This window comes from Cervus elaphus, chromosome 3 (assembly GCF_910594005.1).
Source record: "Cervus elaphus chromosome 3, mCerEla1.1, whole genome shotgun sequence".
Taxonomy (NCBI): domain Eukaryota; kingdom Metazoa; phylum Chordata; class Mammalia; order Artiodactyla; family Cervidae; genus Cervus; species Cervus elaphus.
This window is the reverse complement of record NC_057817.1, coordinates 28,635,125-28,660,073: the sequence shown is the minus strand read 5'-3', so window position 1 is coordinate 28,660,073 and position 24,949 is coordinate 28,635,125. Positions and strand designations below refer to the sequence as shown.

General features: G+C 40.3%; 1 protein-coding gene across 1 annotated transcript; it reads right to left on the bottom strand.

Moving 5' to 3' along the window:
• Nucleotides 1-2,763: 2,763 nt before the first annotated feature.
• LOC122681848 (natural resistance-associated macrophage protein 2-like) lies at nt 2,764-24,948 on the bottom strand. The gene is given in 16 exon segments (XM_043884373.1): nt 2,764-3,521; nt 5,027-5,180; nt 6,022-6,095; nt 6,630-6,779; nt 6,924-7,043; nt 7,952-8,038; nt 9,381-9,539; nt 10,188-10,343; nt 11,386-11,453; nt 11,561-11,631; nt 12,910-13,016; nt 14,480-14,599; nt 15,030-15,149; nt 15,768-15,916; nt 17,704-17,787; nt 24,842-24,948. Coding segments are annotated over 15 exon segments (1,668 nt in total). The 5' UTR covers nt 17,777-17,787; nt 24,842-24,948; the 3' UTR covers nt 2,764-3,461.
• Nucleotide 24,949: the final 1 nt, after the last annotated feature.

Genomic DNA, 24,949 nt, shown 5'->3' with positions numbered 1-24,949 from the left:
ACACACACAGTGAGATATAAACTGCAGCTTAACTGGGAAGAAATTTGCCATCATTGCAAGTCAGGACTGTCAACGGCAGGACTGCAACAACTTTTAAAAGAAAACTAGCAGCTTTTACCTGGGTTTTTAAACATCTGTAAATCTGAGACTGACCGGACCTACCCAGACTCTGGGGAAAGGTAAATGACAGTGTGCTGTCTTTACAAAGAACTTTGTCAACATGGCCCTCACCTACTGAGGCCAGACGAGAACTTAAGATGTCAGTCCCCAGTTATTTTCAGAGTGCCCGTGTGACCAGTTTAGGGAATGATATTAGGGAGAGAAAGGGATGTGAGGAATGATGGCTAGGGAATTTTCCTCTCATGATTCTGCACTATGTCCCTGGAGGGGCTGAGGTAAGGTATGGTCAGTGGAACACATTAGTTTACCCTGAGTGAGTGAGTGAGTGTTAGTTACTCAGTCACATCCAACTCTTTCCGACCCCAAGGACTGTAGGCCGCCAGGCTCCTCTAACCATGGGATTCTCCAGGCAAGAATACTGGAGTAGGTGGCCATTCCTTTCTCCAGGAGATCTTCCCAACCCTGGGATCAAACCTGGGTCTCCTGCACTGCAGATGGATTTTTTACCATCTGAGCTACCAGAGAAGCCCCCAGTTTACCCTTAATGAGATATAAAACAGTCCATTCAGTCTGTGATTTTGACTGTGTATAAGGTATTGGAAACAATGCCTTTAGGGGCTCAGGTGAACAGAGAACATCAATCAACAGGCACTCCGGAAGGAAGACACCAGAAATGAAAAGTCCGTCGATTGCATTCCCAATACTGTTCTCACCAAGTCAGTGGCTTTAAAAGGCCTGATTATTGATCTCCATTAGACAATGTGATTTGGTTTGAGATAATCACATGGTATCAGGCTCCACATGTCAAAATGTCAGAAGTGGCTGAAGAGCAACAGATCCATGCTAAAGGGACCCATTTCCTCTGACTCTAGAGCTCCACCATCTGGTCTCAAAGTTTTTCCCTCCGAGGGAATGGCTGAAGAGAGGTAGCTCAGTGCAACCCTGCAGAGAGGACTTGGCAACCATAGTGACACCAAAGGACTCGCTGAGAGGGAATGAGCTTTGCAACGCTCACATCCAGAGCTCCTGAGATTGCCTTGCAAGTCGTCTTGGGCATGCTTCAGAAAAACATGACGATTCTGGTAAAGGGTGTTTTTTAGGAATATAACAGATGGCTCCTTTTTTTTTTTTTTTCAGATGGCCCCTTTTCTTTCAAACTTTTTCTCCTCACCCCAAAGTCTCTTGAAAACACCAGTTCATAAATGCTACCATCTTTTTCTATCACAACCCTCCTAGAGGAGGAATGGGAAGGTTTCCCAACTCTAGTGCTCAAGAAGAAATACCATCAGGAGAGCTCTGTACTAATACGAGAATTATTAAAATCAGGACTCCAAAGAAAAATTTGATAAACTCTTTAATCTCTGCAGAAAACTGTTGAAGTGATTTTCTAACAGATTAGTTACCACCACCTACAAGTGAGTTTTACCATCTGTCCATTTATCATCTATTTTAAGCTTTCTCATCCCTCTTAACTGCCACTGAGAAATTCAAAGTGAAAATAAATTAAAAGAATCCTGAACCTGATAGTGGTAAATTATCTCATTTATATTAATATGGATCAAGCCACCCTAGTTGAGATTTAATCTTTTATAATTAAAAATGTATAATTTTATAATTAAAATAATCCAGAGAACTGCTGGTGTCAGTGCCCCAGTCCCTGCAGTGAGCCACTGCCGACCCACACCTCTCGAGGAGACCCTCCAACACCAGTAGATTTCAACACTAAACTTGCACAATGGCTTTGAAACCAAGAGTAGTGGATTTTAATGAATCCTGAAACAAACTCTTTACAACAATCAAAGTTGTGGTCACTTTGGAGTACGGCGAGAGAGCAACGTGGAACAATCGCTTCTCATATCCTTCAATGGCACTGACACCTCCGTCCATCCAAGAGATAGGTTCATAAGCTTGTTGAAAAATGAGAACAGGTTTAAGGTTTTCTAAGTAGACAAACATTCCAGTGTGACACTTTCCAAATATATCATTGTTCAAATTTCTAAGTTCATTGCCCATATGTAGCAGACAAAAATCTTTGCTAACCTTTTATGCAATAAACACTTTACTGAGCACTTAATATATCTCAGGCACTACTTAATTAAAATTAAATTGAAAATAAAATAAAATTTTATTATAATTTAAATAAAGTAAATTAAATTGAAAATAAAATTGAAATTAAAAGATACTTGCTCCTTGGAAGAAAAGTTATGACAAACCTAGACAGAAGATTAAAAAGCAGAGACATAAAAAAAAAAAAAAAAGCAGAGACATTACTTTGCCAACAAAGGTCCATATAGTCAAAGCTAGGGTTTTTCCAGTAGTTATTATGGATGTGAGAGTTGGACCATAAAGAGAACCAATCATTGAAGGATTGATGCTTTTGAACTGTGGTGTTGGAGAAAACTGTTGAGAGTCCCTTGGACTGCAAAGAAATCAAACCAGTCAATCCTAAAGGAAATCAACCCTGAATATTTATTGGAAGGACCCATGCTGAAGCTGAAACTCCAATACTTTGGCCACATGATGCGAACAGTTGACTCACTGGAAAAGACCTTGATGCTGGGAAAGACTGAAGGCAGGAGGGGAAGGGATGAGATGGTTGGATGGCATCACCAACTTGGTGGACGTGAGTTTGAGTAAGCTCCAGGAGTTGGTGATGGACAAGGAAACCTGCTGCAGTCCATGGGGTCACAAAGAGTTGGACATGACTGAGTGACTGAGCTGAACTGAACTACGACACTACTTTAGGTTTTGGGAGTATAGCTATGAACAACACAAACTGCTTTCCCTTGATTGTACTAAAGGAGATAAGACATTAAACAGATGTAAAGAAAAAACAATTATTCAAAGGGCATGCATAAGGAAATTTCTCAGCCTTTTAAATGCACTGTCATTTGATAAACTAAACTTGCACACATATTCTGTACTTTGTATTATAAAAAATTTATTGAATTATCTAAATAAGTTTTTTTAACATATAGTCAGTCTTTCTCAGAATCTTACAAAGAGGATTATGCCTCAAACAGATAAAAGAAGCTGGCCCTTGGGCAGCAAAAGAGTTCAGTGTTGTTTGAGAGAAGTAGATGTCAAGTTGTCAAGGATCCTACCTAATCCAGTTCCCAGGTTAGAGTTCAGAAAGAAAAATAATGCCATCTTTCAAACATGTGAAACAAAGTCTTTTCCAACAAACAGTTGAGTCCTAAATGCAGTCTGTACAACACACATGTCTGGCTATGTTCACACAGTAAACCATAGAAACACACTGGCTCTGATGGTACCTGCAGACAGTGTTTACTCAGTGTAGCCATGGATAGCATCTTCGGTCAGCAGGACTTCAGAGATGCTTACCGTGTGTGTCCAGAGTCCAGGAAGGACATGCCCAGTGCAATGAAACACTGCCAACCCTGAAAGAGGAAATACAATCATCATTCACCAAACTCTGGAGAGCCCTTACCCCCTGCACCGCCCACACTGCACTGCTCAGACGCAAACCTCTTTGTTGTACTAATTTTGATACTCAGTTCCCTTTGTTCCTACTGCTCTGTGTTTGCTTCTTTTATCTGATTGGGAGAGTTCCGTCAAGACCACTTTTTTTCAGGCTTATCACATTCCGTACAATACGGGGAATGACTGACTAATAAAACCGAGATAGTCTCCTGACTAAACAGTAGTGCCTCACTCCAGAATCAGTGCTCGGCCTTAAAAGTAGGTCTTCAACAATTTCTATAGCGTCATTCTGACTGAGAACAATTCAGCACATTTGCATAAAGGAAAGATCCCCTTAACTTCTATAGCATTTTCTTTGGGCGGTGGTGTGTGTATGTGTCTGTCTGTCTGGAACTTTGAAGTGAAAGCCCAAAATCCTAACGACTATACCACTAGGGAATTTTTAAAACAATTTCTGTCAAGACTATACTCAGTTACTTGGGTTTCCTTGGAGTAAGTCCCTGTATTATAGGCTCATCATAATCTTAGTGTGCCCATGGTTCACTGAGGAGGAAAAAAGAAGCGCTATACCTACTGAAGTAATAATTTTTCAATATTTACTAAAATGTTTTCCCAATCAAGTACCTACCCTGTGGCAGATACTGGCATGGGAACTAGGTCAGTGTTAGAAAGATGAGCAGAGGGTTTCTACCCTCCAGCCTTGCCATTCTCTGTAGCAGATACAGTATAAATTCTGCTGTCCCTAATCCTGAACCCTGTGCTTTTTAGAGAAACCTGTGTAGAACAGGAAGGTGGATGTGAGGTAGCTCTCACTGCTTTTCACTTATATCACATTATAGATCTGGAAAACAGAGAAAGAATATACCCATAATCCCACCATCCTAAGGCAACTACTCTTACCATTCTTACATAATCTACTCTAGACTTTTGATAATTTTTTTATTATCTAGGTATACATAATTCTGCATTCCTTTTTTACAGAGCTATGTTTTATAACCATCATTTTTAATAACTCTAGGATAATTCAAAGAGAGAATATCACTATTTACTAATTTCAACATTGGACAGCTATTAAGTAGTAGAGTTGGGTAGGGCTGTGAATCCACATGTGCTGCCCTCCAAAGATCTGAAATCACAGGACACAGCTCCCTTCTCCAACCCCATCTTTTACCACTCTCTACTTTCTACATAGCTCATCTTCTTTGAGTTTTTCAAACATACTACACTCTCTTGTCAGGAATTATTAGGAATGGAAATCAGCTGGAGTGACAGAAAAATGACAAAACTTAGGAACCAAGGGAAAATTTATGGCTAAAAATATTCTTTAGTCACGGCTGGTTTAACGAGTTCATGTAAATTGTGTCAATAACCTGAAGATAGATAGCTATGTGCTCTTTTGGGTTCTTTCTCTTCTGAGTGTTAGCCCCCCTTGACCACCCTTACCCCTTCCAACTGGACTTACCAAGTAAAACACAAAGCTCAGATAAGCTACGCTGACCACTGCAGCCACCACATACAATACCATATGCCCTAGATCCTGGACATAAACCACGACAAAGTACATGTTGATGGAACAGATGATAAGGACCACGATACCGCCCACGATCCGCAAGCCTCTGTAAAAAGAATCAGCACAATTATTGGTGGAATAGTCCACCCTGTCCACAGATGGAAAAAGACACTATATCTCCTTAGGCAGGAGTAAGCAGCATTTCAAAATAAACTTAAAAGTAGATCTTATGTCCCAGATTAGGTTAAAAGGGTCAAAGTTATGCAATGTTAGGGAGAAAGAAAGGCTTCCCTGGTAGTTCAGACAGCTAAGACTCTGCCAGCAATGCAGGAGACCTGGGCTCAATCCCCGGGTCACGAAGATCCCATGGAGAAGGGAATGGCTACCCACTCCAGTATTCTTGCCTGAAGAAGACTCCATGGTCACAAATTACAATGGGTCACAAAGAATCAGACACAGCTGAGTGGCTGACACACACAGAGAAAGAGGGAAAATAACACTATCAAATAATCCCTATTATTTAATTCCCTGAAAAATGAACAAGCCCTAAAACTGCAAAAAGTCATGAGTCCCTAGAGATGAAACAAGTCATTTCAAATGCCGCATGCCCTTTAAAGATGTATCGAAAAGGTATTAGAACAAAAAATGTGCTTTCCCTCCTTTGTTACATACACAATCTCTATCTTTTTTTTATTATTTGAAGCAGAGTTGATATACAATGTTGTGCTTATTTTTTTTTAACTTTTGGCCATTCTCTGTGGTATGTGAGACCTTAGTTTCAGGGAAGTCCCCAATAGTCTCTCTTTTCTAAGTCACAGATTGAAGGGGCAGCTCTAGCAATCACTTCTTAAAGCATATAGCTCCCCTATAACTGATTTTCTGACTGGCCTGTTTGATGAAGATACCCTTCCCCCCACATCTTTGGGAACTAAAAGAAACACACTCACAGTCCATTGGCAAATTCGCTCATGACTGGTCGCAAGCTCATATATGTTAGGATGGGTATAAGGGCAAAGGGAAGCTAGAAAAGAGAAAACGAAGATCAGACAAGGCTATGGAGGGTTCCTGTAACACCCCAGAGAGCGGCACTTTTAGCAAAACAGAACCACAGACCTTGCTTCACCTACTCTGTGAGAAATTATTCCTGTCATCACAACGTGCTGGAGGGTTGTGTGGAAATCTGTAGCATGAACCTAGCATCAGTGATGCTCATAGTGTCTTAACAAAATTTGTATCTGCCAAATTTTCTTAATCTCCATAAAACCAAGGAGTGTCTTACACATTATTTAGTGTTTGCTTGGATTAACAAACAATAACGCTGTGTTCTTTGTGTAATTGCAGCTTATAATTTCCATTCAACAGGCTTAGAAAAAAAACCAAGTCATTTCTAAAAGCCTTTGAGATGCCAGAGATTTCATATGCATTCACTGTAGACCAAGAAGGTGTCTCTTTCTTCCTCTGAATTTTCCCCACACCCACACTAGGCTTGGTACCTAACGGCAATACAGAACGCCTCCTGACTCAATGGGATGTGAGACCCCAGTTCTCTCCTCACTAGTAAGCTCTGAAGAACATTCAAGATGTCATTCAGTCCTGTGAGATGCTCCACATCTTGGAAGACGGCCACAAGCAGAGTGGGGATGATGGCAATAGAGCGGGTCAGAATCACTCGGGCAAAGCGTGACCATTTTAGGTTCCGGAATCCCTGGAAGAAAACACAGGAGGATGAATGTCTGGAAGAGGAAACAGAAAAAGGTCTGGGGAGGTTCGGGAAGACATTAGAGGCACGGAATTAAGAAACGACAAAAACGCAATGTCCTCTAGTCTACCCAGTCACAACAGCACATACCTCCATGACAAACTGGCCGGAATAGGTCCCTGTCATGGTGGAGCTCTGCCCCGCAGCCAGGATCCCCACGGCCCAGATGTAGAGAGCGGCAGGCCCGAAGTAACACCCCAGCACAACACCCTGGAGAGGCAAGGGAGAGAGATCACCTGAGACAACACCTCGAACATACTCCTTTATGTCACTTCCTCTATTCCTGGCTATGCACCCACCTCTACCAAGCACTGTGCTGGCATTGTCCCAGAAGCAAGACTCGGGTCCTGACCTCATTCTAGAGGCTTTCAACCTAAATTATGCTGGATGGGCCCCCATTCCTCCTCAGCCTAGTTCCTTCTTTTCTCTAGGCTCCGAAAGCCTTTATCCTCAACTTATATGTTAACTATTAAAAAAAAAGTCTACAACACATTTCCCAAATTATATTCCTTAACACAGTATTCTGGAAGATGGTAATAGAAATGGAGACAAAGCACAAATGAATTCTGGAGATGCTACATACTATTTATTCTACTTTTGGAGGTTCACAATGTAACTGGCATAAAAGGGACAGAGAGGTCCCAACAAAGACCACTTTCCTGGGACTCTCCTGGTGGTCCAGTGGTTAAGACTTCATGCTTTCAATGCAGGGGGCATGGGATGATCCCTGGTCAGGGAACTAGATCCCACATGCCACACAGTGTGCCCTAAATAAATAAAGTCTCCAGCCACAAGGGTGAGGGATTGGGGAAGAGAACAAATATATAAAAAAAAGACCACTTTACTAAGAACACTTTCTTTGACGCCGATTAACGCCTATTGCACAAAATGCTACCGACATAAGTTTAAGAATCACGGATACAGTTCATCTTTTCAGCTGATCTTATATTTCCTTCCACATAATCCAAAAGGCTTGTCTGGCATGGGACCTCTGAATAACAATACTCAACAATCCAGAGAAGATATGCTGAGCTCTGAAGTGAACCCTAAGAAAGGACCAGATACTATGCTAAGAATCTTGATTCAGGGGCAAAGATCAGAAATCTGAACAGGTTTACCCCTTTGTAGATGTCCACAGCCAGTGTTGAGTTATCCTCTGGGAAAAGGTGAGTATGGGGACTGCTGCTGTTTTTACAGACCGCAACCTGGAACCAAAGCAGTTTAGGAACAGCTTTTAATTTTGAGTCCAGGACTCAAGAGAAGACCTCTCCTATAGATCATACACAGGTCATCTAAGAGACAGATGCTGAAGGCAAGAAACTGGACATGGATTCTGATGAGAGCAGAGACTGGACACAAATATGAGAGGACACCCAGAATAGGGAGCCCTTAGTCAAAGCAGAGATAGGAGTCAGAAGTCCTATAATGGGTGCACCCCAGTGTTCATCGCACCACTGTTTATGATAGCCAGGACATGGAAGCAACCTAGATCCCCATCAGCAGACGAATGGATAAGGAAGCTGTGGTACATATACACTATGGAATATTACTCAGCCATTAAAAAGAATTCATTCAATCAGTTCTCGTGAGATGGATGAAACTGGAGCCCATTATACAGAGTGAAGTAAGCCAGAAAGATAAAGACCAATACAGTATACTAACGCATATATATGGAATTTAAAAAGATGGTAATGATAACCCTATATGCAAAACAGAAAAAGAGACACAGATGTACAGAACAGACTTTTAGACTCTGTGGGAGAAGGCGAGGGTGGGATGTTCTGAGAGAATAGCATTGAAACAAGTATACTATCAAGGATGAAACAGATCACCAGTCCAGGTTGGATGCATGAGACGGGTGCTCGGGCCTGGTGCACTGGGAAGACCCAGAGAGATGGGATGGAGAGGGAGGTGGGAGGAGGGATCAGAAAGGGGAACACATGTAAATCCATGGCTGACTCATGTCAATGTATGGCAAAAACCACTACAATATTGTAAAGTAATTAGCCTCCAATTAATAAAAATAAATGGGGGAAAAAAAATAAGAGGACAGTTAAAGAAGGTAAGAAAAAAAAAAAAGAAGTCCTATAATGGGAAACAAAGGAGTCATCAAAACTAGACTGGGAATCAGGAGTCAAGAGGACAGAGAATTCAAAGTGACAAAACAGCCTGTCTAGCCACAGATCCTGTTTTCTGTGTGTTGATTCCTTGCAACCTGTCATCACCAAACGGCAGGACTGGCAAGCAGCCGGTAGTTGGTAAACAGGAAGGGGAAGGGGATGAGAAAGAGCAAACAGACGTGAAGCCACTAACAACAGCAAGAGGCAATCTTTGTCCAAGGAAAACTCCCTTCCCAGCCAAAAGCTGGGAAGGATGGGCTGAGTTTCACCACGGCCCCAGAGTGTAAGCCACGACTGGAGCGATGACTTAGGGGCAGCACTGAGATCTATTTCCCCTGAGCTCCAAGTCACTGTCACGTTTTCCTGCCCCAATCAGCCTCCTCCTTACCCTCACATTCAGTAGTACCCAGGTCCCCGGCTTACTTACCACCTGCTCGTTGGTTTTCTCAAAAAATGCTTCAGCAAACACTGAGATGACACAGGTGTTGATGATAAAGGAAACAAAGAGAGCAATGCAGCAGTCAATGAAGAAGTACTTATTGGCTTCTCGAACTTCCTGCCTTTTGGCTCGGTCTATGTGTCTGGACTAGAGAGGTAACAGCAAAAGTCATTTTTTCAAAATTGTTAGAACAAGTTACTTGCAATATTTCATGAGTGTGGAGTCCACTGCAAGTCCTCGATGGCAAACAACTGATCACATGAAATGTGTGCGATTCCACTTACATCCTGGTTCACTGAGTAAGAAGTCATGACCCTGTGATGATATCACACATCCCCAAACTGGAAAAAGTGACCAAGTGACTTCTGAGCCCTCAGTTACTATGGCTGGAAGAACCGCTGACCTACAAAAACAACCTCAGTTCAGACCTAAGCCGGAGACAACCTTAATGACAAAAGTCTCTGATGATTGTGATGGACTGACTGGTAAAAGCCAGGTTGGGCTTATTTTCCCGGACCACTAGGAGTCCATTCAGGCTTCTGAGATTTAAAGATGAGAAACCTGGTACACCTTCAGTATTTTTAGGAGGGACTTTAGTATCTTCTCTATGGGGTCTGTTATCTCTGGTCACCTTTGCGATAAAAACAGAGTCCAACTGTGTGGAGTCCAACTGTGGAAAAACAACGTGCTCCTTCAGGGCTCTAACAATTGTAAACTAAGTGTCCCTCCCTTGCAATTAAAGGAAAAGGTCCCATGAACTACACAGGCCACTGAGGTAAGAAAGGTTTTGCTCACCTTGACTAAGGCAGAATGCAGGTATATGTTGTGTGGCGTGATAATGGCGCCCACAATGGCCACAGCCTGCATGATCTGTGGGGTACGACAGTCTCAACAGGATGGCAGGAACATGCCTTTGAGGATTTGGGTCTGGCTGGGTTTCACTGTAACACACTACATACAAACAGAACAGCTATTAGCCTTTTCTGGAACATGAGACCAGGGAGTAACACAGCACTAGAGACACTGCATCCGTTACTCCTTAAGCCCCTTCATCAACAACCACACAGGACACGAGGACCACAGAACCATCCAGAAACCAAGCAGCACAGTTCAGAGAACTTAGGACTGGAGTGTCCAGACATTTCCTATTGTATTTTATATACACAAAATAGATGTGTAGAGAATGTAATTAATATTCTAAAGAAATATAAGGGCCTTATTGATAATAGTATCACAATAACTCCTGTCAGACACACCTCAGAATACAGCCAATTCTTGATTACCCACACTAACCATGCTTCTGTGCTCACAATGTATACACAAATCACTTACGCTTGCCACTAGCATCTGCTGAGACTCACTCAGAAACACTTCTCATACACACTTTTTTCCTGGTTCAGCATTTCCCTTGGAAGCCTTAGATCAAGGTATATCATCTACTCAGAGCAGATGCATTTTTAAAAGCTTATTAGCTAGGGAAATTAACAGAAATCAATTTATAATAATTGGACATAGAAAGGTGCTGGGTTTCACTTCACTACATATAATGGTAGAGTTAGTTTTAACCCAATGGAGTGTTGGGACTGGGGCACAAACCAGGAAATATGCACTGTATCCCCTATAGTTCATTGCTACAATACAGAGACAGTCCAAGCTGCAATTACTGTCAACCAGGATAAGCAAAAACAGAATCCGTTTAGGTAACAGCCAGAATAACCCTGCAACCCCTTTCCTAACCCTCTCCAAGGCTGCTCTGTTATTTGGATGGCCAACCTGGGACCTGGGAGATTAATTTGGAAAGTTCCAGAAACTCTATAATCAATTGAACAAAGAGTCCCTGCAGGCCTTCCTGGACACTAATCTTTGCTACAATTCATTCCTTAAAATTGGCATAAGGTTGAATTTGGCTGTATCTTATAATGAAAGAACAAAAATCTTTGTTTTAAAAAGCTAATAAAAAAAATGAAGTTAATGAATAGCCTGTAATACTCACCTCATAGCCAAATGTGAGGGCCATAACAGTGATGATAAAACCAAAAAATGCTTCTAGCTTTCGCAAACCTGAAGGGGAAAATGTAGCAGTGAGTTCATAGAAGGCAGATTTCCCTGTAAATCACATGATGGAAAGCAGCTCCTCTGACTGACCCCTCCATTCCCATGCTCCTTACCATAGTTGTCCAAAAAGAGAAATGCAAATGTATCTGCAACGGTGATAAGAACTCCACCCCATAGTGGAATCCTAGGTCAGAGATGAAAGACAGAGATTTAAGGGAAGAAAAGAAACATTGAGAATGACCCTCTTCCCAACAGTTCTCCAGATATCTGACACTTGGAGGAGCAAGGACTTGGGTAAATGGACCCATGGTAAGTAGGCCAGGCCCTGGGTAGTTTAGGATCACAGCACTAAATGAAACCATTTGTTGTTGCTGTTCAGTCATCAAGTTGTGTTCAACTCTTTGAGATTCCCATGGACTGCAGCATGCCAGGGTTCCCTGTGCCTCACCATCTCATCTCCCAGAGTTTGCCCAAGTTCACGCCTATTGAATCAGTGATGCCATCCAACCATCTCGTCCTCTGTTGCCCTCTTCTCTTTCTGCCATAAATCTTTCCCAGCATCAGGGTCTTTTACCAATGAGTCTAGCTATTTGCATCAGGTGGCCAAAGTATTAGAGCTCAGCCTCACCAATGAGTCTTCAGGGTTGATTTCCTTAAGATTGACTGGTTTGATCTCCTTGCTGTCTAAAGGGCTCAAGAGTCTTCTCCAGCACCTCAGTTCAAAAGCAGCAATTCTTCGGTGCTCAGCCTTCTTTTTGGTCCAGCTCTCACATCTGTACATGACTACTGGAAAGACCATAGCCTTGACTATAGGGACCCCTGTCACTAAAGTAATGTCTTTGTTTTTAACACACTGTCTAGGTTTGTCAAAGTGAAACAATACATTCATTCAAACTTTGTCTAGTATTTCAGACATTCAGGACACAAAACTGAAAAGCATTGGTCTTATCTCTCAACGACCTCACTTGGGATAAACTGACATACAAATTAATTATAATACACCCTGCCACATATTGCATAACACAGGTATGTATTACCCAACATGAGAACATGAAAGATACACAGCCTACATCTGCCAGGAGAAAGGAAGGGAGTTTCAGAAAGGTTCTACAGAAAAAATAATACTTGAGTAAATCTTGGAAATTGAAAATGACTTGTGTTTTTCTTTTTATGTTGTTGCTTAGTCTCTAAGTCGTGTGCAACTCTTTTTCGACCCCATGGATTATAGTCCGCCAGGCTCCTCTAGCCATAGGATATCCCAAGCAAGAATACTGGAGTGGGGTGCAATTTCATTCAGCAGGAAATCTTCTAGATCGAGGGATCAAACTTGTACCTACTGCTTCACAGGCAGATTCTTTACCACTAAGTCACCTGGGAAGGTGACTGGGAAGGACTTTTGTTTTTATACTTGCTTTGAAATCTCACAAAACATTGATTACTTTCTAGAAGAAAAACCTCTCACCTTCCTGCAGACAGGAGATAGATGGCAATAGCTGAGCCAATAACGTCTTGCATATCTATACCAATGATAGCTAACTCCACCATCAGCCACAGAAGGATTCGTGGAACCTAAACACCAAACAGCAGAAAGATATGGTTCTAATTAATCATTTCAAAGAACTTCCTCCATAGTTTAGAATTCACATTTTGGCAGTGATCCATAAACAGTCCTTTATTAAACTTTAGGTCTAGAGATGAAGGACCAGAACTCAGCTTTGGCCCCCTGCTGGAGAGGGCCAGGCTGCTCTTTGTGGCAGAGCCTGTGAGTCAAGGTCAGGGCAGCAGCTGATGTCAATTTCTTCTCCTTCCATTTCACTTGACAGAAAAATGGAAATTCCACTCATTATTTCCACTAATTTTTTTTGCCTAAAAACAATCCTAAAATTCTTAGGGGGAAATGAGGATGCTAAGATAGTCAAAATATTGTTCAGGAAAGAACAGAAATACTATAGAAAATATATCTATCCTGACCATAGCTGAAGAGACAAAACAAACATGAAAAGGTTGGAGTCATCCTTAATATAATGCACAAGCAAAAAATAAAAAATAATGCACAAGCAAGTTAAAAAAGACAGATATGCAAAAGGGACTCAGCGCAAAGTGTTGGAATTGGGTGTCCAATAACAAAATCTGGAAGATAATCTCACCAAATAATTAAACAGAAATTTAGTAGTGCCAGCTCACTGAGGGAGGGGGGTTGGGGGGGCCACTTCATCGTAGCTACCACTGAAGAAAAAGTCACAAAAAAACAAGAGCTGAGGTACATGAAGAAAGAGAAGCTAAACAAACTATAAATTACCAAGTTTTTTTTTTTTTTTTGAGATGCATATAAAAACGAACAAAAAAAAAGGCAGGTAAAGATACTCTCTCACAGCCAGGAAAGGAGATTAAACTTTAAGAAAAAACTGGAGGTAGATACTTATCTAAAGATCAAGGCAGTTTAAAGCTATCTTCCAGACCCTGCGTCTATCCATTCCTAACTTAAGCAGGAACAAGAAAGACCTAAATATCCAGAAAGAAACTATGGAGGACAGTGTAAACTCCAGGGTCAAGGTAAAATGAAAAAGCATCATTAACAAATTCAAAGATCCTGCCAAACATGCCCTGGTAAAAGAAAAAAAACTCACTTCATATTGACAGCAAAGACAAACAAAAAGGAAAATATGAACAATGCAAAGTAATGGAGTAATATGGATGAATGGAAAAAAAGCTTTAGAGAACACCCCCACCCCTTTTCGAACTGGGCCCTGCTGGGTGCCAGAAGGCACAGTAAAAGGTAAGTGTTTATTCACATAGAATGTTTCTAAGGAAACTTTCTGGTAAATGTGAATCTCATGTTAGATTTTGAAGGAGTGCAGAAACATTGTTTCGCAGTAAGAGAAGCTACAGACTTTCCCTTGGGACTGCCAGTCCTCAGGGACACAGATCCCCTCTTCCTCCACTATTTCAGTATGGGGTCGGGGGGAGGGGGCAGGACAGCACAGGTTGCCAGACACACAGTTACCTATGAGTAACAGACAAACAATGCTTACCCTCGGATACTGACGGTAACACACGTCAGCAAGATGAAGTCCGGTGACCACTCCCAGCCTAGCTGCAAACGTTTGGAGCAGGACCCCGACGATGGTGGCCAACAGCAGAACCCACAGCAGCTAGAGAAGAACAAAATCCCACCATTACACTTGTGCGACAACTGGAAGTTTCGGCTTGGTTGTTTGGCAATAGGAATGGGAAACAGTACACTTAGGAAAGCGCCCCATTCAGGGATCAAATGACCTGAGTTCTGTATCACATTCTGCACAGAACTTGCTAGGTTACCTTGTACCTTTCTGAGTCTTAGTTTCTCCCATCTGCTGTTTCACTTTTGTTCAAGGAAACTACCTGGGTAGAATAAAATTAAAAACCAACTACATGACAAAATAAAATTTAAAAACAGATGGAAAAGTACTTTTCACCTAAGTGTCAGAGCCAATGAAGTATCAGCATGTAGCCACCAAGGCTGATATCCAGCAGGTAGAGCAGAGGAAAAGGCTGTGGTGTGCTGTGTGTGTTTAAAAAGGAGAGGGAGGATTCCATGCTCACCTTAAAACCAGCCAGTGCTCCAGACTGCAAATCACAGTCAATGTTTCCTGGATCCACAATGCTCATAAGAAGTCCTGGTCCTGTGAAGACCCAGAGTTTACGAAAGCTAAAACAAGAGTACTGAAGAGAGAGGAAAACAAAGCAAAATGATTATCACCTTCGGGTGAGAATGGATACACCTGCATATGTATGGTCCACCTGAAACTATTGCAACATTGTTAAATGACTATAGACCAATACAGAATAAAAAGTTAAAAAAATAATAATAATAAATAGCAACAATATCAGTTTCATAAACAAAGGATTTCAGAAGTTGGACATGGGTGTGTCCAAATTTAATCGCCATCTTATCCACTGCTTATCAATAAGCTGGTCAACTCTCTGTCCAAATAAGAGCCCAACCCTTCTCTTACTTGCCATTTCCAACAGCCTTTCATTCTAAAACCCCAGCGAGAATATCAGTACCATCCAAATGGGACGAAAGGCACCGTAAAAAAGGGAACATGAAATTCATGGTTTCTGGATCAAAAAATGCTCACTAGTACAACTTGGCAACTGTTTTTCAAGGACCTTAGTTTCCTTAACAATTTCTGTTTACTCTGACTGCAAAAATTCAGTCTTCAGAGACTGCCTGCCAGAACTGACTCTGAGGTTGTTGATTTTGAGTTGTCCGGCAGACTTTGAATTCATAGATTTTCCCTAAATAATAATGTTTTCCTCCAAGGACCTGTCACTAACCTCCTCAGGAACGGCATGATTCTCATTCAGGTAGGTGGTGAAGGGCTCCTCTGAGAGCCCCCTGGAGGACTGAGGAATTGAGGAGTTACTGCAGGCAGGGTTGATGGCACCAAGACTGGCAGAGTCCCCATGGTCTCCAAAAGCATCTTCTGAATTAACAGATTTGAGAAGAAGTGAGTTAAAATTAACAAAATACTCTAATATTAATAATCATCTTAGAAATACTGAAATTAAATCTTTTAATACCTAAACACATAAGACTGACCTGACTCGATCTCAATTTACTTTATTTTTATTCATATTGTTAATAAATTAAGTTTTGAATAGGCAATACATTCACATGGCTGAAAATTTGAGAAATACAAAAATGCTTATGGTGATAAAGCTTCCTCTCAGCCCTCTTTCCTGGTCACTCAGCTCTACATCAGTTTTCAACATTAATCTCACAAATGGTTTCCCCCTACTTTCACACTTCTATTGCCATTTGCCAATTTTTAGAATCATTTCATTTTCTTCTAAAAACACTGATGTCTAGGGCTCAATATATAACATCCCCAGACTAGCATCACTGATAACCTAAAATCTTAACTTTTAGAAGGAAATAGTCAGGCTAATGGGACACTCCCCTCTCCACCCCGCATCGGTTATTCGGTAGGATTTACTCAAAGGATTATCCTTGGACGTTATATCTCCATCAGGCTTCCCCCCAAAATTGGTAACTTGCAAAATCCTGCCACATTTCAGGCTAAAATCTGAAGCAGCAGGGAAATCACCAAACAAGAACCCTTTGCCATCTGACTAAGACCTGCAGTGAAGAGCTTGGGGAGAGGGGAAGTATCACCCTCATGACAGGAGGGCTCATCACAGACTAATCATCAGAGTTTCCCTTCCTCCTGCATTCTGCTGCTAATGTTAAATGCAGGGTCTGGGAGAAAAGGGCTAACCAACAAGAAAGTTAGGAAACTCAGTGTGTGTAGCCATCAAATGGTTATTTTTAACCACAAAGCTCTAATCTCAGGGTTTCCAAGATACCTTTGCAGCTTTCTTTCTAAAGGGAACTGACCCACTTCACCTTAAGTGTTACTGAACTGAGGAGGAAATTTACTGAAAAGGAATGGAAATTCTAAAGGAGAAATTTAGAATCAGGAAGGATTAGTCAAAGCGCAGTCTCATTAAATACTCTATAAGGCGCTAGTTCAGTATTTTCCTGCTACATTCTCATCTGAAGCAGCCTAAGCACCCTAGAGGTTTTTATGCCAGGCTGCAAGTTAGACTGCCTTTACAAGTACTGAAAGTGTTAGTCGTTCAGTCGTGTCCGACTTTCCTTCTCCAGGGGATCTTCCCAACCCAGGGATTGAAGCCAGGTCTCCCATACTGCAGGCAGATTCTTTACCATCTGAGCCATCAGGGAAGCCCTAGCTAAGCACTACTGCTATAAGACACCAGACTTGAAGCTAATCTTAGCTCATCTCAGAACTGGAAATAAGTTATGAGGGAGGTCCCTGTGGTTATAAATCCATTTCATTTACAGCCTAAGTCACCAGGTGGTGAGCCCTGAATGGAGGAGGTCTCCATGATATTGTTGGGTGGGGGACAATGGTGCTTTACTGCGACTCTTGCAACCCCATGAACTGTAGCCTGCCAGGCTCCTCTGTGCATGGATTTCCCAGGCAAGGATACTAGAGTGGGTTGCCTTTTCCTTCTCCAGAGCATCTTCCCAAACGAGGAATCAAACCTGGGTTTCCTGTGTTGCAGGCAGACTCCTACACCGCAGGCGGATTCTTTACCAACTGAGCTATAGGGAAGTCCTGGAGGACAGGAAATGCAGACAATTTTTTATGGCACAGAGGACAAGAAGGACAATATGGTAAATTTGTTACTGGCTGAAGCCTAATTCCAAACAAAAATGAGTCAATAGCACAAAGCAATAAATTACCATCTGGAACAGCTATCTGAACAGAAGATGTAGGACCCCATACTATGGAGGATACCTGAGTGTCTGAGTTCATAGAATAGGACTCTGGAAAGAAGAGACAAGAGGGAGAGGAATTAACAAGAACAAATAAAAAAAAGTTCAAAACAAGCATTCTGTGACTCTGTATGACTGAACCCTTACTATATGAAATGAATAATTGTTCTACTGAATTAGATAACCTTGAAAATAATCGCAGTTTTCTGAATATGATTAAGAGATGTTTAATAGAAAAAACATAAAAGTCTTAATCATGCTTTTGGTGGCAAGAATTCAAAACCAAACTGAAGTAAAAAGTATTTCTGGGAAGTAGGCAAACAGGTTTTAGATCAGCCTCCACAGAGAGCCCTTCAGGCAATCACTCAGTCTCTGCCTTTGCCTCCAGATTAATCCAAATATTTAAAAGACTGACTTCCCCTCATTTTGATGGGTTTTTAAGGATAGAATCTATAACTCTTTTTGATCCAACAAACAACTCAAGTGAGCTCAAGTTTCAATTTTCTCAGAAGCCGGTGGTGGGGGCAGGGGTGTGGTGGGGTATCTTCTGAAGTGTAAAACATAGCCCCTCATGCTAATTTAGAAAACATAAGAACTCCCTTACCAAAAAATAAGTTAATTAAATAAAATAAAATAGAAGTGTCCAAAAGTATTAAGAGCAGTTATTTCTAAAAGAACATTATTATTAATATTGTTATTATTATCAAAAGTTTCTAATTTCTGACCTACTCATGAGGAACCAATTCAATTATTAACAGATTATTTTTGTTGTGATGACTGATATCCTGTTTCAGAAGGCACCGAAGCCTTCAATACAATTAAGGAAAATTCCTATTCACAACAGGCCTTTAAAGCTTATCTTTGAAAACTAAACAATTGAGATAGTAGTGTGCTTTTTCTCCAAGTATGAAGTGTGAAAAGGTGCTTGTAAAATAATTTTAAACAAAAGTATCTCAAGACAAAATTTTTAATAAATTAAAATTTAAATAAATTTTTACTATTAGTATTCTAAATGATTAGTCTCATAATTACTTACAGAGCTAATAAAAAACAATAAGTCTAATCTTTTCTGTGAAATCTCTGTCAAGAGAGAAAATGGATTCTAGATTTCAACTTCTTTTTTTTTTTTGCTGCGTCATGCAGCTTGTAGGATCTTAGTTTCCAGAACAAGGATGGAACTCCAGTCTGACAGCGAAAGCACTGAATCTGAACCACTGGGGCAATAGGGAACTCCCTAGATTCCAACTTTTTCATCAGAACATTGAGTCAGGTTTCACAAAATTATATGCATATCCATTATCTGTTTTTATACCTTATTCAAGATTCCACACTGTATTTAACTGTCTTGAGCAGCTTCAGCTTCATGCAACAAATCTTGGCAAACAGTCTTTTCATTTTTATTTTATTACAAATATTTTCTAATTTTCCTTGTTAAGTCTTCTCAGATACACCCATCATTTAAAAGTGGACATTTAATTTCCACATGGAAATTTTGTTTAAACATGGGATTTTGTTTAAAGTATCTTTAATATTTTTTATTTTGATACTAATTTCTTATTTAAATGCTTTTTTCTCTGCAATCACCTCCTCTGTTTTTTTCAGTCTAACTTTATTGAGACTTTCAATGGCTAAGTCAAAGATCTCTCTTGGTAAATGTCACATTGCACTTGAAAATATGTGGGTTATTTGCAATTATCTTTCGATATTGATTTCTAACATGATTCCACAGTAATAACAGAACAGACTCTGTATGATTTTAATACCTTTAGATCATGAAATTTTTGCACATTGCTTTATGTTCCCAGATATGTTCCAGTGTCTCCTAGTTTATAGTCTATGGGAACATGAATAGAATTTGTATCCTACTGTTGTGTGAAAATTAAATAAATCTTAATTATCTTGAATTGCTTTACAGTGCTTTTCAGGTCTACTGTATCCTTCTACTTTTCTGTATATTCATTCTATTAATTTGGAGACTTTGATATTGAAACTCCAGCTAAAACTCTTAATTCATCTAGTAAAAAAAATAATTGAATTTACACCATATGTACTTCAGTCAAATCAGGCAGGCATATTATGCACTAAATGATGTTCTTTTTTGTAAACTCAAAGTTTCTCACTTTGCAAGAAGGTCCCAATTCTGCTACCTATATATACAGCAGCTTTTTGGAAGGAGAGAACCTCAGACAGAAGTCTTTCTTTAGAGCTTTCCAAATAGTAGCAAGAGAACCTGAGAGAAACTTTTAAGCTTACATAAACAGTGTAAGTCTGTCAGCAGACATTTCTCTTTATATACACAATAAGGAAACAGGGGATAAAGATATCTTTGATTTCACAGCACCCACCCAAGCTCTTAGCATTAAAAGTCAAATATTAGAAAAGATGCTGCTTTGATTAGAGAAGGAAGAAATGAAGAACCCCAGGGTTAGCAGAAGGAAAGAAATCTTAAAAATCAGGGCAGAAATAAATGCAATAGAAACTAAAGAGACCATAGCAAAAATCAACAAAGCTAAAAGCTGTTTTTTTGAAAAAATAAACAAAATTGACAAACCATTAGCAAGACTCATTAAGAAACAAAGAGAGAAGAACCAAATTAACAAAATTAGAAATGAAAATGGAGAGATCACAACAGACAACACTGAAATACAAAGGATCATAAGAGACTACTACCAGCAGCTCTATGCCAATAAAATGGACAACTTGGATGAAATGGACAAATTCTTAGAAAAGTATAACTTTCCAAAACTGAACCAGAAAGAAATAGAAGATCTTAACAGACCCATCACAAGCAAGGAAATCGAAACTGTAATCAAAAATCTTCCAGCAAACAAAAGCCCAGGACCAGATGGCTTCACAGCTGAATTCTACCAAAAATTTAGAGAAGAGCTAACACCTATCTTACTCAAACTCTTCCAGAAAATTGCAGACAAAGGTAAGCTTCCAAACTCATTCTATGAGGCCACCATCACCCTAATTCCAAAACCAGACAAAGATGCCACAAAAAAAGAAAACTACAGGCCAATATCACTGATGAACATAGATGCAAAAATCCTTAACAAAATTCTAGCAAACAGAATCCAACAACATATTAAAAAAATCATACACCATGACCAAGTGGGCTTTATCCCAGGAATGCAAGGATTCTTTAATATCCTCAAATCAATCAATGTAATACACCACATTAACAAATTGAAAGATAAAAACCATATGATTATCTCAATAGATGCAGAGAAAGCCTTTGACAAAATTCAACACTCATTTATGATTAAAACTCTCCAAAAAGCAGGAATAGAAGGAACATACCTCAACATAGTAAGAGCTATATATGACAAACCCACAGCAAGCATCACCCTCAATGGTGAAAAATTGAAAGCATTTCCCCTGAAATCAGGAACAAGACAAGGGTGCCCACTCTCACCACTACTATTCAACATAGTTTTGGAAGTTTTGGCCACAGCAATCAGAGCAGAAAAAGAAGTAAAAGGAATCCAGATAGGAAAAGAAGAAGTGAAACTCTCGCTGTTTGCAGATGACATGATCCTCTACATAGAAAACCCTAAAGACTCTACCAGAAAATTCCTAGAGCTAATCAATGAATATAGTAAAGTTGCAGGATATACAATTAACACACAGAAATCCCTTGCATTCCTATATACTAACAATGAAAAAACAGAAACAGAAATTAAGGAAACAATACCATTCACCATTGCAACAAAAAGAATAAAATACTTAGGAGTATATCTACCTAAAGAAACAAAAGACCTATACATAGAAAACTATAAAACACTGATGAAAGAAATCAAAGAGGACACAAACAGATGGAGAAACATACCGTGTTCATGGATTGGAAGAATCAATATTGTCAAAATGGCTATTCTACCCAAAGCAATCTATAGATTCAATGCAATCCCTATCAAGCTACCAACGGTATTTTTCACAGAACTAGACCAAAGAATTTCACAATTTGTATGGAAATACAAAAAACCTCGAATAGCCAAAGTAATCTTGAGAAAGAAGAACGGAACTGGAGGAATCAACCTGCCTGACTTCAGACTCTACTACAAAGCCACAGTCATCAAAACAGTATGGTACTGGCACAAAGACAGAAATATAGATCAATGGAACAGAATAGAAAGCCCAGAGATAAATCCACGAACCTATGGACACCTTATCTTTGACAAAGGAGGCAAGGATATACAATGGAAAAAAGACAACCTCTTTAACAAGTGGTGCTGGGAAAACTGGTCAACCACTTGTAAAAGAATGAAACTAGAACACTTTCTAACACCATACACAAAAATAAACTCAAAATGGATTAAAGATCTAAATGTAAGACCAGAAACTATAAAACTCCTAGAGGAGAACATAGGCAAAACACTCTCCGACATAAATCACAGCAAGATCCTCTATGACCCACCTCCCAGAATATTGGAAATAAAAGCAAAACTAAACAAATGGGACCTAATGAAACTTAAAAGCTTTTGCACTACAAAGGAAACTATAAGCAAGGTGAAAAGACAGCCCTCAGATTGGGAGAAAATAATAGCAAATGAAGAAACAGACAAAGGATTAATCTCAAAAATATACAAGCAATGTATGACAAAACCCACTGGAAAAAATATATATATATATACAAGCAACTCCTGCAGCTCAATTCCAGAAAAATAAATGACCCAATCAAAAAATGGGCCAAAGAACTAAACAGACATTTCTCCAAAGAAGACATACAGATGGCTAACAAACACATGAAAAGATGCTCAACATCACTCATTATTAGAGAAATGCAAATCAAAACCACAATGAGGTACCATTACACGCCAGTCAGGATGGCTGCTATCCAAAAGTCTACAAGCAATAAATGCTGGAGAGGGTGTGGAGAAAAGGGAACCCTCTTACACTGTTGGTGGGAATGCAAACTAGTACAGCCGCTATGGAAAACAGTGTGGAGATTTCTTAAAAAACTGGAAATAGAACTGCCATATGACCCAGCAATCCCACTTCTGGGCATACACACTGAGGAAACCAGATCTGAAAGAGACACGTGCACCCCAATGTTCATCGCAGCACTGTTTATAATAGCCAGGACATGGAAGCAACCTAGATGCCCATCAGCAGATGAATGGATAAGGAAGCTGTGGTACATATACACCATGGAATATTACTCAGCCGTTAAAAAGAATTCATTTGAATCAGTCCTAATGAGATGGATGAAACTGGAGCCCATTATACAGAGTGAAGTAAGCCAGAAAGATAAAGAACATTACAGCATACTAACACATATATATGGAATTTAAAAAGATGGTAACGATAACCCTATATGCAAAATAGAAAAAGAGACACAGAAATACAGAACAGACTTTTGAACTCTGTGGGAGAAGGTGAGGATGGGATGTTTCAAAAGAACAGCATGTATACTATCTATGGTGAAACAGATCACCAGCCCAGGTGGGATGCATGAGACAAGTGCTTGGGCCTGGTGCACTGGGAAGACCCAGAGGAATCGGGTGGAGAGGGAGGTGGGAGGGGGGATCGGGATGGGGAATACGTGTAAATCTATGGCTGATTCATATCAATGTATGACAAAACCCACTGAAATGTTGTGAAGTAATTAGCCTCCAACTAATAAAAAAATTTTTTTAAAAATTTAAAAAAAGAAAAAAAAAAAGAAAAGATGCTGCTTTGTAAATACCAGTGTGTAACCTCTAACCGTCACTTCACTGAGTCAAAACTGAACCAAGGACTTCCCTGATGGTCCAGTGGTTTGAAGAGTCCACTTTCCAACACGGGATGCAGGTTTGATCCCCGGTTGGGGAACTAAGATCCCGCATGCAGAGGCAACTACTGAGCCAGCACCACAGACAGCATCACAGCTGAGACTCCATGCAGTCAAATAAATAATAAACAAAATAAGTAAATGTTTAAAAAGAAAAAAATCAACCAAAGCTGCTTAGTATCTCTGTGTATATTCCAAGGGACCACTGCTGACTTTCTAACAGTAGAGTAAGATTTATGTACAGCTTCCCCATTCACTAACAAGAAGTGTAGCCAGGCTGCCCAAAAATTCTCCACCCAAGTCCCACAGCCATCCCAGAACCAGGAGGAACCAAGTCTGCTGCAATCATGGTCTTTTGGGCATTGACTTAAAAAAACAAAAACAAAAAAACTGGCCTAGGCCAAGACTATAAATGACATATTATCCAATAAAAAACTAAACAAAATTTTCATTTACCCAACATAGCTATCATGGACAGACCCAGTACTGCACAGCTGTAGTTTCCCGTCTTACTTCATGATAAAATAAACTCAGCAGAAAGTCTATTGTCACAGGTAATCATATTATACCCTCAGGTAATGAATGACAAGGATGAAAAACAGGCGTAAGGGTTCACGGGCAATAGATTCAGGGGATCAGAATTCCTTTACTGTGGAACCTTTTAGGGGAAAGAAGGCACTTACAGGGAATAACAAAAACTCCTACATGCTAGGAAATGTTCTGAGCCCTTTATCCGTATTAATTCAATACTCACCATCAGCTCTTTAAGATTGATATTATCAATCCCCATTTTACGTATGTGGAAACAAAGGAACAAAGAGGCTAAGAATCTTGCTCAAAGGTTTACAGAGCCAAGACTAGTTGGGGTTCAGATTCCACGGGAATCAAGGGAGAAACACAAGGTCCCCTAGTTGCAGCGATATTCACTAGAACTATGGCCAGCAAAAGTTTCCGGAAACCTGTGTCGTCTTGCCTCGCATTCCCTAGGATTTTTGCTTTTGATTTTCACTTTAAAGAGGTGTCACATTCCCTTAACTTCACAACACTCCTTATGAAAGCAGTGGACCGTATGGGAATATCTTTACACACAAGAAAACTCAAGTCCAGGTTACTCAACTTCTCCTTCAATGATGCTCTTTGAAATAGTCTGATATATGAAGAGAACTGGGGGAGACCAATTGAAAACAAAACAAACAAACAAAAACAGAACATCCAAAAGTAAACACAGCTGTAACAGCAGGAAGCCTTCTCACACACGGAGCGCGACAACGCCCCTACAAAAGTTCCTGAGCCTGGAGGCTGCACAAACGTCCCTAAAACCTATCTACACACCAGGACTCAGCGGTCTGTCCAGGCCCGTCACACGAAGAGGCGCTTCTTGGATGTCGCCTGGAGTAATATGAATTCTTTCGATGAAATGCGGCGGCGGGAGGCCCAGGG